General features: G+C 59.7%; 1 protein-coding gene across 1 annotated transcript in view; it reads right to left on the minus strand.

Annotated features, from left to right (window-relative positions):
• Positions 1–1,804: 1,804 nt before the first annotated feature.
• The window catches only part of LOC119092344 (dedicator of cytokinesis protein 7-like), a 36,268-nt gene continuing 21,786 nt past the window's right edge, over positions 1,805–16,286 (minus strand). Inside the window, 11 exon segments of the mRNA XM_037215308.1 lie at positions 1,805–1,934; positions 5,034–5,186; positions 7,686–7,809; positions 8,429–8,555; positions 9,726–9,871; positions 10,729–10,909; positions 12,673–12,844; positions 13,259–13,463; positions 13,688–13,838; positions 14,949–15,125; positions 15,881–16,039. Of these exon segments, the coding sequence (XP_037071203.1) occupies positions 1,880–1,934; positions 5,034–5,186; positions 7,686–7,809; positions 8,429–8,555; positions 9,726–9,871; positions 10,729–10,909; positions 12,673–12,844; positions 13,259–13,463; positions 13,688–13,838; positions 14,949–15,125; positions 15,881–16,039 (1,650 nt within the window). The 3' untranslated portion in view covers positions 1,805–1,879.

The following is a 16,286-nucleotide window of genomic DNA, read 5'->3' on the forward strand; positions in this document are numbered from 1 at the left end:
GCTGGAAAAGCCGGCGGCTGGGGTGCCCGGCCGCCGACGGAAAGACTGCGTTCATACTCATATCGCACATGGGGTATCGAGGTGAGGTGCCTTGCCGTAGCCCAGATAGGTAGATGTTACGTACTGAGGTCGTTTGCACCAGATATTCCCCATGGATAGCACCACGGGTCGCAGGTAGATGCGATCAAGAATGGTGTCTCACGTTCTGAAGTCGCGTGTACCAAAAAGCTATTACGGTAATGCCATAGGTTACAACTGGGTGCCACCCCAACCGTTCCTCGCGAATAAACAGGGCGCCGAACCGGTTCATGTGGCCTTCGTCCGTCTGTCCATGCCCAAACAAGAACACGGGCCAAGTACGGTAATATATTGCGGCGCAGTTGGCAAGAGCTAAGCAACAGAGTCCTTGTCTCCAGGCCGCCATGTCGCGAGTCCCGGCTTCACTCAGCGTGTCGCGGCGAGAGGAAGACAAAAATAACCGCCGTCTTCTGCAGCGCGGCCGAGTATGTACAGGGTGCGGCAGTGCGGCTGAGCGTTGCGAGAGCGGTGCGTCCGTCTGTCTCTGTCTCCCGAGGACGGCGGACCGGCAGCCGGCCGGGCGGCGCTGGCCGCGCCCCTCCAGGGCGGACGGCCTCCAGCACAGCCTGGGTCACCGCTCCGTCCCGCCTCGCCGGTCACACGACCAATCCAAGCCATGGAATCGCGCCGGCCGATCGCGCGCGCAGCTCTTTGGAAGCGGAGGCAAATAATCATCTGCGGGGCACCTGAATGAGATGGGTAAAATGCTACCAGCAGCATTTCAATGTCGACGCGGTCCGCCTCCTCGCCTTGTACCACGTAACTCAAAACAAGCGACGAACACAAAATGCAGTGGACAGCAGGCGCTGCATGTGACCCGACACATGCATCTGATTTTGTAACCGCAATAAAGACCAGTAAACAAAACAGCACACCTCAAGACCACGGCATAAGTACATAAAGCCCTACGTAATATCTTAAAACATATGAACACGCCACGTATAAAACGAGAATGAAGGCGCATATTTCAAACAGCTCAGAAGTTCGTTTCACATCTCACAACCAAGTAAACGGTGATGGTGAACAAGCGGTGCACTAAAAACGTCGGATGAAAAACGCGACTTAATGAAGGATCAGGCTTTAGACGCGGGAACAATGGTGGCTAAAACACAACGGAACGTGGTGGACATCCAATGGAACCATCTCTGGAAACCTAGAGAACGACCATCTTTGCGAAGGCGTAACTACGGGAAATGTCTTAAAACACCCAACAATGTTTCGAATTATCTCCGAAGATACTGACGATTGGAAGAGATTCTTAGCCATCATTCCGTACAAAATGTTTTAATGCTATTTACCAACGTTTTTGGTTCATTAACTTGAAACCACTTGGAGCTGATATTCGAGCGTCTTTTTCTGAAACATTTCAAAAGTCTTAACACATTTCGCGCGGCAAACCTTCGTGCAAACGGTTAAAACTCTGCTCCATCGCCGTACCAGCGGAGACGCACGGCCAATGCCTGCATTGCATAATACCTGGAAAGATGCGGCCACCAGAGACAGCAACGCAATAACACAAAGAGGCGCGAGCAAAGCGACGCTAGCCATGACTAAGAGCGCCGCGGCGGCCGCAGCGGGCGCGGCCGTGCCGCCCCTCCCCCTGGCCAAGCGAGCTCAGTGGCGCGCCGGCCGACCTGACCCCGCCGCGTCCCGCGCCGCTTTGGCTTCATCATTGCAGGTGGGCCGGCTGGGCCCGTCTCTCGGATGCGGCGCGCGCCGCTGGCCGGGCCGCTATCACAGTGTGGTGCGCCGGGCGCCGGCCGCCCGGCGTCCCCCTGAGCTGGGCTGGGCGCCGGCGGCGCTACACGAACGGGCTGGTCTTGAGGTGCGTGGCCGGCACCAGCTCCCGGGACCGGCTGCAACAACGACCCACGGCGGCGGTCAGCACTCGACTCGCGCTCGCCGGCTGGGGCCGACGCACCGGCGCTCACGCCGCCGGAGCGCGAGCGACACCCGGTGACGGTCACAGCCACGTGGCCATGGGTTCAACAGAGCACGGACGACCACGCTCCTGCTGGTGACAACCAAAACACAAGTACATAGGCAGCGGTGACAAACATCGGCGTGCAATTCAAATTTACAGCTCGTTCAACCCCACCCAGACCACATTTTCTTCAAAATAAACTGTGAACCAGCGCAGCCTTAGACCACGCTATGCCAACCTACCGGCTGAAGACGGCAATCCGACTTCACCTCTCGATTGCAGTCAGTAATGAATAGGACGTGCCTGCGGAGCTAGAGCACGGTCCGTCTGCGCACGTGTGCACTCGTCTACGGTCATAGGTGACAGCCAGCGTTCAGATCAGGCAGGGCATGGAAATGCATGGTTCTATGTCATGCCGTAGCGACAAGGCGCCGACCAATCAGCACGGGACTAAAACCGTCACTGATGGTTTTATGGAGATCAAAATGCTTACCAAAGCCATTCGCGAAGCTTTGGATGATCGCGACAGCCTTGAATATGCGCAAATGCGTCACGTGCAGCCGGATCCACGGTTTGCCCACCCCCCATCAACCAATCTTAATATTACATTTCATGACAAGCGTAAATAGCAACACTAACTGCAAACTAGTGATGTCCCCTCACAAACCGAAGGCTCCCACGGTACACAATTAATGTCGATGCCCGCTGAGCTCGACTATCAATAAGCTCGACGACGGCAGCCCGGTCGGATGGTGAGTGGCAACGAATAGTAACTAGGTAAGTAATGAGTATCACAAGCACTCCTCAAGACACAAACATCGATGCAGTTTAATATGAAAACTCTATATGATGCTTCAAAAACCGCATTTGCTAGTGTACTCTATCAACAACTTCACAATGTTTTGAAAATGAGCAACATTTATTACGCTGAGATGCGTACCAATTTGCGACACGACAGGGTGATAGCTGCTGCTGCAGAAATTCCAAAGAGTTTTGCCCCTGTCCGTCCAATTTCCAAATTGGACTTGATACATTTTTTGAACTTCCAAAAGTTTGGAATCCGATCGGCACCTCTAGTATGGTCCCCCTCACCATTCCTACGAAGACAAAGTACCTACTGCCTGAACCGCCCCCGGCTCCCTACACCACCTTAGAGGCTCCCGGCTCGGCCTTGTCCTGAGACCGCACCTCCTATATTGTGATGGACGAGTTTACTCTTTCCGGCAGCACTTCTGGAACCATCTGCAGTTTCATGGCCAATTCACGGTTTTCCCCGTTCTAAGCATCCTAATGTGAGCAGAATGCCTCTTCTCCCCCTTCCCCCCCCCCCCCCCGCCGCTGAACAAGCCACCCTCGACATGCTTCGAGAGTCACCACGACGAATGCCGATTCGGTTGAAATGTTCTCATTCTCAACCATTCTACGGACGACGTTTCCAGTCGGCCCTATCACCTCTGTCCCTGCCATGAAGTACAGGGCGGCCGGCGGCCGATGGGACGCAGCCGGCCACCGCGCTATCGAGCGGACCGGGCGGCAGCGGGCGGCGGTAGGAGCGGCGGCCGACGCCCCAAGGCCGCCCGGCCGAGCCTAGCATCGGCGGGCCACACAGTAACTCACGACCAGCTCAATCAGAGGCCAGGCTCACCTCAGAGGCCGTGCACGTTCAGGTAGCTGGCAAACGGATGGCCAAACTGTCCATCATGACAAACCAACCTACAAAAATGGGAATAACAAATAGTGGGAGCGCTTCGGGAACTCTACTACCAAAACACATAGTGCGCACTTGCGACAGTTCAAATGTGGTTGCCACACGTGACTTACCCGCCAACTTCGCACGTCTACGACCTTTCATTCTGCGGTATCTTCAAGGTGTGAAAGTATGCATACATACATAAAGAAGTTGGCCGACGCTGGTTATTTTCAGCGCCCTTTCCGGACCGCGACCACAAGAAACCGACACCCGCGCTGCCCTGTCAGCTGCTTAAGCATGGCTTTCAGACCAGGCGGCCGGCGTGACTCAGCAGCCGCTGTTTTGCCCATTCGGTCCGGTCACGGCGCGTACCCCGCCCGAGGCCGCCGACCGGCAGAGGGTGGAGCGAGCAGCCGAGGACACCATGACACTACCCAGACGGACACCTCTGCACACCAGCAGCGGCAGGGCGGGCCTCGCCACAGACACCAGCGGCGCCAGGCCGGCGGCGTGGACAGGACGACACACAGAGGCCAGCAAGCAAGCGCTGCGAGCGTGCTGGGCGGCGCGGCGCGGCCATGCCAGCGGCGGGGCGAGCCATCGACATACCGTGCCCGCGGGGCCCGACCGCCAGCTCACTAGAGACGCTGCCGCCTAAAACAGAACACGGGCGCACCGTCAGGCGGGCGGACGGCGTCGCGCGAGACCAGGTGTCGCGGGCGCGAGCCGAGCCCGGTCAGTCCCCGGCCCGGCCCGAGGGGCGGGGCCTGCCGACCGGCGCCAGGTGTCGGCCTGAAAACCAGCAGGCCGGGCCCATGTGCGAGCTTGAAGGCAGACCCGGGCCCCCGCCTCGGTCTGAAGGTAACAGATGCTGGGTGGGGGAGACTCCTGCGCAGTCGAGCCAAGTTGAGACAGATGCTTTTGTTAGAGCGACTTCTAGCCCACTAAGTGTTAACTAGTGTTAAGTAGTGTTAACTACTTCTAAGCTACTTTGTCACAAGCATGCACCGCCACCGCAGTCCCCAACAACCAGCAGACTATTAGTGCACGTGCTTCTACCGAAGCCACTCATCGGGCACAGAACAGTTCACAAACAACCCAAACATGCACCACAACCAGCGCAAACAAGACTGATGAGCCAGCCAGTGCTCGCAGGACCTCACTGCATGCTGTGCTGGCAGTACGCAAACCTTCCAGCTACTTTGCCAGCTCCGCGGATGTCTCAGCATTCGCGCGGCACATCGGCTGCGGCAAAATCAAAAGCAAAGAGCGCCTACTGCAGTGAAGATGGCCGCCAACGAGCGCGCCACGGTCGCAGGGCTGGACGGGATACGGCCGTACCTCTTGGAGAGCGTGAGCGTGTGTGCCTGCCGCGCGGAGATCATCGGCTTCAGCTTGTCGGCGAAGCGCTGGTAGTTCTTCTCCAGCTCCTTCTGGTACTCGGCCTGGTCCGGCTTGATCAGGTTGCGGTTCTTGCGCAGCGCGTCAGTGCACCTGGGGAGCAACGAGCCGAGCATTAGTGGCACAAGTCGAGCGGTAGTGGGACAGATCGTCAGTGCACCTGGGGAGTAACGAGCCGAGTAGTAGTGGCACAGGTCATACAGTAGTGGCACAGGTCGTCGGTGCACCTGGGGAGCAACGAGCCGAGTATTAGTGGCACAGGTCGAACAGTAGTGGGAAAGATCGTCGGTGCACCTGGGGAGCAACGAGCCGAGAAGTAGTGGCACAAGTCATACAGTAGTGGCACAGGTCGTCGGTGCACCTCGGGAGCACCGAGCCGAGTAGTAGCGGTACAGGTCGAGCAGTAGTGGCACAGGTCGTGCAGTAGTGGCACAGGTCGTCGAAGTGCCTCGGGAGCACCGAGCCGAGTAGTAGTGGCACAGGTCGTGCAGTAGTGGCACAGGTCGTGCAGTAGTGGCACAGGTCGGCGGTGCACCTCGGGAGCAACGAGCCGAGTTGTCCTGGGAAAGCTCGCGGGCCGCTCCGAGGTGCGCTGGGACAACATCAGGCACGATAAATGCTTGGTATCGGGTCGCTTCAGCGTTGGGCGCTTCCGCAAGGTCAAGGGGCCGCGACATGTTCCGGTCACGTTCTGGCGCACATCCGAGCTAATAAGTACGCTGAGTGCAAATTAAGTCCGAGGTCTTTCCCATCGATTTTAGCGGAAGTAGACGCCTCTACTTTCTAGTCTTTACTTTTAGACATACTTCTTTGGTTAGTGCTGGCAATTTACGGCGTGCAATGTACATCGGGAAAGGGAGATGACAGCTCACGAGGTCCAGATGTCCTTCAGAAGAAAAAAAACTGAGCGGGGCTTATTTCCAAGACGCCATCATCGGCGCTTACGACACGTGCTTGCTGGGTGAAGAGCCTCTCAGTTTACTAGTACAGCGTCCATAAAGAGCCAGCTTTTCCTGCAGGTTTCTCCTATGCATTCATTTCCATTGGCTACAATACGGGCCCTAATGGAGCATGAATGGGCGGAGCAAGCCGTCAACCAAGTTAATCCAGCGTTACAAACACAAGCATAACTCATCCCTCTTTCAAACTGCTGCCGCATGGAAGACTTGGTATGTTCACTTTGAAACGTGCACGATATGCACCACAAATATAGGGCATTCGTAAGCCACACAGGCTCGCATCAGATACAACTATCAAGTGTAAAGTAAGAACGAATGCAAGCCAATTAAGAAGCATGTGACTGAATACAACCATTTGCAGAATCCTATCATGAATTTACTCACATCCTTACCATTCAATGGGTATAATTCACATCCAATGCAAAAACCATCACAGCTCGCCGGGGCGTAGTGACGAGTAAACAGTATGAGGACCCTACACCGCGTACATACCAGAGCTCTGGTCGGCGGGGCGTTTTGTTTACAGCGGCGGTACCCTTGACCCTAGCGCTCACACCATAACCGAACGAGCGGGCACCGAGACGGACGGCAACGTCATAGGTGAAACAGGTATATTATGATATTTTCATTTGACCTGAGATGCTGCTAATCCCCACAAGGTTCGAAACAAAATGAGCCACGGCGCCATTATCAGCGTGTCTGCTTTAGTCAAACTTAGATGCTTCTTTCAATCAAAACGACGCCGGCGGTCAGATCCAGCTCGTTGTAGTGCGACTCCATGCTCAAGTGGTAACGTCAAAATCCGAGAATCCTCATCATACTACGTCTCCACTAGTCCCGACATCGGAGAACAAAGCAGGACCGCCGCTGTCGGCGGCCGGCGCCGTTTCCGCGGTGTTTCCGCGCCATCGCGCGCCACCGCCCGCGCCACACAATCCGGCAGTTGGCGCGCCCATAAGCCGTAATCCAATCAATTAACGCTATCTCTCGGGAGCAGCGGGAAGTGATTGTCTGCAGGGTCTGACTGATGGCCGGCCGAGCGGGCGGGCGGGGCTGGCAGCCGGGGAGGGGAGTGGAGGGGCGCCGCACCAGCCAACCCCGGCGACCGGGCCGACCTCGCGGTCGTCGCGCGCCGGCGTGCAGACACGCCCAGAGGCCGGACGAACCGCCGAGCTCCGGCCGGAGCCGGCCGACGCGCATCCGGTGACCGTGAGCGGATGGCGGACGGGGCGGCGGGGCGCCGGGGCGGCGGGGCGGCGGGGCGCCGGGGCGGCGGGGCGCCGGGGCGCCGGGGAGCCGGGGAGCCGGGGAGCTGGGGAGCTGAGGAGCCGAGGAGCCGGGGAGCCGGGGCGCCGGGGCGCCGGGGCGGCGGGGCGGCAGGATTCGCGGGCCAGCAACAGCCGCTAACCGGACGGCATTTACAAGACGAGCGCGGCCGAAAATACATAAAAACAGCCGTCTGCGCCGCCTGGAGCCACTGAGCGGTCCTGGACACGCTGCACCGAGCGCCGTCAAGACTGGATAAGAGTATTGACACAGGCTTGAGGGTGTCCACAAACCTCGGAACGGAGCGTGCCAGCACGCGCCTGCGTTAACGCTTCTAAACGCCCCACTCACGGCCATCACTACTGACTTTTTGGAGAAGTCCTTGAAGCAGATGCGAAGCTTGTTCTGCAGGTCGGTCGGCTCCTGTCCGGAGAACAGGTCGGAGAGGAACACGTTGGCCACTTCCATCGGGCCCTGGTTGACGGTCGTGCCTGAGGGCGGCGTCAAGCTCGGTGAGATGGGCGTCTGTAGCAGACCGCCCGGCCCGCCTCGTTCCCGGCGCCGCGGGCGACCTCCGGCTGGCGCTGGTATCTGGTGTATGGAGCGTGAGTCGGCACGTGGACGGCGCAAAGAAAAACGGAGGCGCACATCATCAAAGCGGCTTTACCGCCCGCCGGACGGGTTGAAGGGACACACACTTGCTGTGCAAATATACGGACAATGTGCCGGTTTGTTATTTTCTCAAGCGATGACTTCAGCGCGGCGGCCTATACTGAGAGATGACAACCACGCACCCAAGCATCGCCCTCCTCCGCTTATGCTGTTTGTCATCTTAAGATAGTCCAGAGCTCCGCACGATTTCTTCCGCCTATTTCACTCCTACGTAAACTGCAAGCGAACAGGGGTGGAAGGGGAAAAAATTATCAAGCTTATTCCTTGTTTCCCTTTTGCTACCTTCTGACGCTCACCAGCGCACGGACCCGTTGATACTACCCGGAACTACGTTGAGGAGCGGAGGAGAACAGACATCACCCGCTCGCACGAGGTATCCGGACCGGTGAGCTCCGGCGGAGCGGTCGCCTGGTCAGATGACCCGGCCAGCGCCCTCACCGATGCAGCCCTGCAGCACCATCTGCAGGATCTTGGTGTCGGGAGGCGTCTGGGAGATGGCCGCCGCCAGTTCTGCCGTCTTCTTCCGAATGTCCTCGATGGCCACCTCGATCGGGGTCAAGGTCACCTGAAATCGGCCAGGTCAAAAGTCAAACGACACGTGGGGACGGCCACTGCGCAGTGTGGTCAGTGCCGACCCGAACGGACCAAGTTCACATTTCAGTGCGCGCGACCCCACTTCCTACAGTGCAAGAACTGAGGTTCTCATGAGCGAGGGCAGTGAGATAAGAGGACGCCCTCGTCCGGTGGCGCACCTCCTCGTCCGCCCACCCGTCTCGTCCACCCTTTGTCAGGCCTCGTGGCGGCGATTTTGCAGATTCAGGGCGGTAACTGACGGCAACTGAGCAGTTCCAGGCAGTAACTGACACCGGCCGAGCTGCGAGACACAGCACTTCTCCACGCCGTGCCCGCCGACGGCGCCGCCTGCCCAGCGTGAACGCAGGCCGCCGCCGGATCCGCGGCCACCGGGAATGTGCCTGACGTCGACATGGACCGACCGCCTGAGGCCCGCCCACGCCCCCCCCCCCCCCGGAGGAGAGGGGACCGGAAGCGACAGAGACGTCTCAGGGTCGCCGCCGACCGAGCAGAACGGCGTGGAGCGAACGGCAGGCGGGGGTGCATAAAGAGGAAAGAGCACGGACAGGCGGGAGACGGAGCGAGCAAGTCGTGGAAGAGCAGTGGGAGGCGCGGAACACCGCATTACGCAACCAAAAACAAATCGGCAGCTTCCACCCATGCCGCTCATCCATCGACCTCGCCAGCCCCGTAAACCGGCCGGCACTAAAAGGCACTCAGGCCCAATCGACTGGCCGGCCCCCGCGCTAGACTTAACAAGGCACAATGATTGTTAATGGTGCGGCTGACAAGCGTGACATCAGGCACGAGAGACGCGCCAGTCAGCTCATCTGCATCTGCCCGGGAACGGTGCTGGCGCTGCCGGCCGGCCGTCGGTTCGGCCAGGGGCGTCAGGTCCGGACCACGCGACCGCGCAAAGCTCGTGCCGTGGAGTCAAGTGGTATTCCCGAGAGACCAGGATCGCAAGGCCTGGAAGCGCGCCGACCAGCAGCACGGCAACGCCAAGCGACGCGCCCGCAGTACCCCCAGTTTGTCCTGAGAACCGCGCGAGGGCACACAACTCGAGCGGGCTGCGCGCGGCGCCAACGCTGAGGGGCGCGTGGCCCGCGCCAGGCCGCGGCCCGGCGCCGGGCCTGACACCGCCGCCGCCGCCACCACCCACCTCCTTCCGCGCCGTGACGGGCACGCGCGTCTTGACGTATGGCAGGCTGTTGGCCACGGTCAGGATGGTCTTGCGCTTGTGCTGTTCGTGCAGCTCGCCGTGCGCCCGGCCGTCCAGCGTGTACGGCGTGGCGAACATGAACGTGCCTGCCGGCGCGGAACGGGTCACCGCCAGCCGGGGTGTCACCGGGGCACGGGATGGTTCGGCAGACACCGCCGGCCGGGGCATCACTGGGGCTGGGGCCGGTCCGGCAGACACCGCCAGCCGGTGTGTCACTGGGGCTCGGGCCGGTCCGGCAGACACCACCAGCCGGGGCATCAGTGGGGCTCGGGCCGGTCCGGCAGACACCGCCAGCCGGTGTGTCACCGGGGCTCGGGCCGGTCCGGCAGACACCACCAGCCGGCGCATCAGTGGGGCTCGGGCCGGTCCGGCAGACACCACCAGCCGGGGCATCAGTGGGGCTCGGGCCGGTCCGGCAGACACCACCAGCCGGTGTGTCACTGGGGCTCGGGCCGGTCCGGCAGACACCACCAGCCGGGGCATCAGTGGGGCTCGGGCCGGTCCGGCAGACACCACCAGCCGGTGTGTCACTGGGGCTCGGGCCGGTCCGGCAGACACCACCAGCCGGGGCATCAGTGGGGCTCGGGCTGCTCCGGCAGACCCACCAGCCGGCGCATCAGTGGGGCTGGGCCGGTCCGGCAGACACCACCAGCCGGTGTGTCACTGGGGCTCGGGCCGGTCCGGCAGACACCACCAGCCGGGGCATCAGTGGGGCTCGGGCTGCTCCGGCAGACACCGCCAGTCACACGGCAGCCAGCTGCGCCTGGGACGAACTCGAAGGCACTCCACCAATTGTACACGTTAAGACAATCCGCTCGCTGTCGTGGACAATGTACAGCCCAGTAGCTACATCACAGTCTCAACATTGAGCACGTCTGCCCAGACAACCACCCGGAAGGGCCCAAGCCCGGCCCGCTTGGTCGCGCGTCGCGCTCCCACTCACGGACGTCGAAGTTGCGCTCGAAGGCCGTGGCGCGCGTGCGCCGCTCCCACATGTCGAAGTGCGGCTCCACGTAGGTGATCTGGATGTAGGCCATGTCCGGGTCCAGCTTGTGCGGCTCCACCTTGTTGGAGCCCCTGATGGTGTGCACGTTGGCCGCGCCGAACCGGTCCGAGTAGAAACTCTGCACGACGGCGCGCTACGTCAGCCGGCGGGCAAACAAATCATCATACACGCTCTTTAAGCAGGACAGGTGTTATACACGGATGTTAATTCATGGCAGTCGTCACGAGGGTTATTGCGTGCTGCATCTGTAACTTATACTGAGAGTGCCCGGGCGTTCACAGCATTCTGAGGGCTTCATTGAAGCGCTTGTGGAAACACAACATTCTGTGGAGCTCTCCGCATTACGCCCGACCCGCACGTGATGATTCCATCAGGCAAATCACGGCTTTCTCGAGACAAGAGATGTCCCATCAGACCGCGTTAAACACGAACATCGTTACGGGATGCTCAGGCATATTCTAACGGCAGGAAAAGTTCATCAGGAAGCTCTTGCGGAAACGACCACCCTTTATCACTTGCAGCACTGAGTTTGTTGATACAAGCTGAGATGGTTGTTTGCTCATTTAAAGCATAAGCCTTCCACCGGCTAAAAGTCCAAATATAGAGCCCGTCCAGTTTGAAAAGCAATAAACTTACGAGACGCACACATACTATCAATTAAACATACACAGTACACATTCAGGCAAAACGGCAAGGGCCGACAGAAGTCCTCTCAAGTTTGGGGGGGGGGGGGAGGGGTGGAAGGCGATGACCAGTTTCGGTTATTTCGTCCAGTCAGCGCGAAGCAGTTCCATTTTTAACTTGTTTAATTTCCGAGCCCCCTCCCGCCCCAGTTTCCGCGCCCTGTACGGCGACTCTCAAAGGCACGCTCCCGGGGCACCGGTGAACCGGAACACATCCGACTGGAGGGAATTTGTTTGCTGGGAAAAGTCGGGTGCGGGAGGAGCCCGGAGAAAACGATCGCAGGTAACGGACGCAGCAACCCCCTTTCACCAGAATGACCCATTGTCAATGGCTCTTGCGAAAGAATGGTGTGCCAACAGTTCTGGGCAAGATGTGCAGACAGACCTAACAGGAGCATCAGGCGAGCACAGCCAGCCCTCTGGTGTTAAACATTGTACAAAAATATGCAGGGCCCAGTACAACGTGCTTTGGCTATGTTTTAAATCAGCGAGACGTTCATATTCCAGTGCAAACGGCAGCGAAGCTGAGTGCTGCAACCCGGCCGGGTGAGAAATCGGTGCTGCAATCTTTTACGCCCGACGAGCTGTGAAACGGCACCGTCCCAAATAACGGCGCCGTGCTCAATCAATGACCTTACAGGGCACAGAACACAGTCCCATGATCGACTCGCGCCTGATGAGGCCCGACGGCGTTTTCACGCTTTGCATGAGACTACCCGGTGTCCTATTTGATTTCGAGATCGTCACGTCAATGTGATTGGCCCGCACGGGGTTGGTGCTCAGGAAGACGCCAAGGTCACGGACCTGCTGGCAGCATATCCGAATGGTGACCTCTAGTGTATGCGAGCAGTGAGCAGGTGACGTACGGGGGAGAGTGAGACGGGTTTGCGCTTATCTGGGTACAATTCCAGTCCTTCATAGTTCTCACACTTTCACGGGAGCAGACCATAATGATACGGAGAAGAGCAGTCTCTCGTGTTGCAACAGGATCCACGCCAAAATTAGCTGCGTCACGAAACACTTGGTCCATGGTCTCTACGTCACACAGTTCGGCTCCGTCCCCCTGACACCAGACGGCGGGCACAGCCCGGCACCCGGAGCCGGAACCGGAACCGGAGCCGGAACCGGAGCCAGGGCCGGGGCCGGATCCGGGGCCGGAGCCGGATCCGGAGCCCTGCCCGCCCGCCAAACACCGCACCTCCAGCCGGTTGGAGATCTCGGCCAGCTTGGTGAGCGCCGGCTCCTTGTAGAGGAACTCCTCGCCGTTCAGGTCGCCGAACTTGAAGCCGTAGAAGCCGACGCGGAAGTGCGAGCCGAACAGGCGCTTGCCGTCCGCCGAGATCACCTTGCTGAACGAGTCCTGCAGCTTCCTGCGGAGGGCACGCACGGGGCCGTGAGCTCGCGTCGACCTTCGCCGTCATGTACTGACGCATGTAAATCCCCGTATCAGTGGCGCGGGGAGTTCACGCAACAGATGACGAGACGCGGTCGGCCAAACATGAACAACGTGGAACGTGACTCTGTGACCGCCAGAAAAGCTTCCAGCAGACTGGGTCATATTACAGCCACGGGCGACCGCAAGCAGCCACTATCTTTCTAGGCAGCCCCTATAACACGGAGTATCGGATTCTCCCGTGACACAATCGCAAAGCGCGGCTCTCCTGCCGTGGAGGTATCCGGCGTAAAGCACGCCGTGACGGCCTCCAAAGGTCAGCCCGTAGGTCGTCACCCCGTCTTCCGTCAGGTCTGCCAAGGCCCGGCTCTCCGCGGGACGCCACGCTCACCCGTGGATGGCGCTCAGTTTGCGGTAGTCGCGCGCGTTCTCGAAGATCGGGATGAGCAGCTTGTACACGTCGTTGACCGCCTCGTGCATGAAGGCGTTGTCGAAGGCGTTGACGGCCTGCTCGAGCAGCGCCACCAGTCCGGGCTCGGTAAAGCTCTTGCCCGTGCAGATGCCCTCCTCGTCCGGACTCACCACGTCGTCGGAGACTGCGGGCGGCACCGACGCTTCGGTCACGGCCCCGTTCGGATGACGCGGCCACGGCATTAGCATTCACAGCACAGGTGGGGCCGCAGCAGGGACGCGGCGATACCGCCGCGAAGTGGACGCGTCGTTCTGGTCCGTGCTTCACAATAGGAACCGACGTTCGCCCCTGTCCTCCCCCTCACAGAACCTTCCACCCGAGCCTGCGCACGCCAGCGGCGCCACCCACCGGCGCTCTCCTCCAGCACGTTGGGCGAGATCTTCTCGAAGGCGGTGGCTCCCAGCGGCAGGTACGACTTGGGCTCCAGCATGCTGAGGTACTCGGAGACGAGCGCCGCGCTGTGGATGTAGCACATGCCTGCCTCGGCGTACTGGCCCCGCTGTGGACAGAGGAACATCACACTGCGGCAGGCGGGCGGTGGTTGGTGGCCGGCTCCGCGCGCCTCCGGAGGCCGTCACCTGGACCCTACCTCGGCGGAGCTCCCAGTCCCACCCGGGCCCATGTGGCCAGCGGTGCAGCCTACGGGAGAGTGCTGCTCCAAATCACACACATCTCATTCACGGCTGTCGCTGGCTGCAGTATGGGTGTTGTGCCGCGTTTTTGCCTTCTACCCCAAACTCTCAGTGCAAAGCTACCTCGATGTTGCAATACAATTGCGAGAGCCGAGCCTAGAAGGAAACAAACTTGAAAGAAGGCAACTCCGGACGATGAGCTCGTCACGCGCACAGCTTACTGCCCCACGTCTCTCCTCGAAACGGTGGGCGAAATTACGAGCGAGCCCAATACCTTCAGAGCTTCCGTTATGCAGCAACGAGCGAGGGTATCGAAGTGTAAAGGCCGCCAGCGAGCCGACAAAGGGGCGCCGCCGTCGGGGGTTATCAACACACGACGGAGAGCCTCATCAGCGCGCAGGCGGCCCGCTCTCCGCTCGAGGCGAGGCGAGCGATCGGAGCCCCGGCCGTTGGTTCCCGGAAGAGTCAATTTCGCGCTGGCAGCTAGATAACGAAGCTCGCTCGGCTGGCGCGCAGTGAGGAGTCAAGTTTCAGTCAGGCGTCAGCGCCGTCAGCGGAGCAGGGACTATCGCGTGTCACAAACTCAATATAGTTTCCTGATGGCCATGCGCACATCTTTACCAGGAACCCTCACCATCCTGTCAAACATCTGAGCGTGTAAAATAAGGTAATTGCTAAAAAATCCGAAGCCAGAGTAAAACCCAATCCGTGCCACTTCTCCATCCGGAGAAATGTAGTCGAGTGGGCAATACTGCAGCGCAGTCACGACCAGCCCAACGTGTGCTTTCGTCCCGACCACAAACAACCACATCAATTCTCCAACTGACAAAACTGTGAGACGAGCGCCCCGGCCCCGCATGCAACGGCTCGCGTGCACTCCAACGCTGGGCCTAGCCGCCCCCTCGCCGCGCCTGCCGCCCGGGCGCGCGGCGCGCGGAGGCGGCCCGCCGCCGCCGCCGCCGGTGGGACCCACGCACCTCCATGTGCTTCTTGGCCATGTTGTCCAGCCAGGTGAGCCGCAGGTCGGGCGAGTTCTGGTAGCCCTTGGCGATGCGGTACATCAGGTCCAGCAGCATCTCGTGGTCCTCCTGGAACTCCTTCATCTTGACCGTGTCGGAGAGGATCATGTGCAGGTTGAACACCAGGTCGCTGACCTGCCGGCCGCGGCGGGATCTCGTCAGGGCGCGTGACATGCTGGCTTCTGCGCTGGCGACGGGACGGACACTGTGACTCAGAGCACAACGTCGGTCCGCCGACGGCAGCTGACAGCCCTCACCTTTGAGCCGGACAACCGACGCGTGCAAAAGTCACGCGACCCGAAACATCCACCGCAATGCGAACCACCCGCGGCTGTGATTCTCATTCGGGTTGGGCCCGCCGACAAGCCTAACTAAATGCATAAAACCCTTCACGACGGTGACGCCACGCCAACACTAGACTGGAAGCGGCAGCCAGTGCGTGCTGCTGAGGAGCGGAGCGGAACACAGCCGCTACTCCCTAAACAAAAACGGCAAGTAGGAACTCGAGCCGGCGGCGTCTTATACAGATGCAGTGAGCTTAATTTCGTCCAAAGCAACATCTGAATCAGGAGCAGCACATTTTAGCGGTAAATGCAAACGTGTTTACGACATTTGACACTTGTTCATTCATTTGCGTGACCTGTTGCGTTCTTGCACACTACCATCCCACAACTACAATGGATCAGACCTGCACGAAAAAGTTCAACACAGAATGAATCTGAACCTGAAACGTGCGCACCTTTCCAAGCCCCGCGTCCTAGTTTCCAATTCACTACAAGACGTCAGTGTCTCAACATTACTTTGAACTGCTTAGTCGCTCTACGACACATAGCAGTAAGCCACCGCAAACACACGGGCCGCAAGCGAAGTCTGCGGGCTGCGTCGGTCACCTGCACGGGGAAGGTGGTCTCCTCCAGCTCGCGGTCCTCGGCGGCGTACTCGAGGATCGTCTTCAGCGAGCGACGCAGGTAGCCCTCGTTGAAGTCCTGGCTGGTGCCCACCAGCGAGCTGAGCGACATCGTCACCTGCATCTTCACCCGGGCGAAGTTCTGCGGCATGGGCATCCCGGTCCGTTCAGTGTGCACCACGTGACATGCATGTGTACGATGGCACCGCGGTGATGCGGTGCACGTGACATCCAACGCAGGCTGGGGTATCGACGCGGGCATGCATGTCATGTCAATGAATGGGTCAACACCTATTGCTCTGTGCACATGCCAGGCTGCTGACTGAAATACACCATCTTAGCATGACACAAAGGCATCCACCGGCCACCGCACAAGGCCACAAGCGCCG

Source organism: Pollicipes pollicipes, unplaced genomic scaffold (genome assembly GCF_011947565.3).
Source record: "Pollicipes pollicipes isolate AB1234 unplaced genomic scaffold, Ppol_2.1 Scaffold_3447;HRSCAF=4054_pilon_pilon_pilon, whole genome shotgun sequence".
Classification (NCBI taxonomy): Eukaryota; Metazoa; Arthropoda; class Thecostraca; order Pollicipedomorpha; family Pollicipedidae; genus Pollicipes; species Pollicipes pollicipes.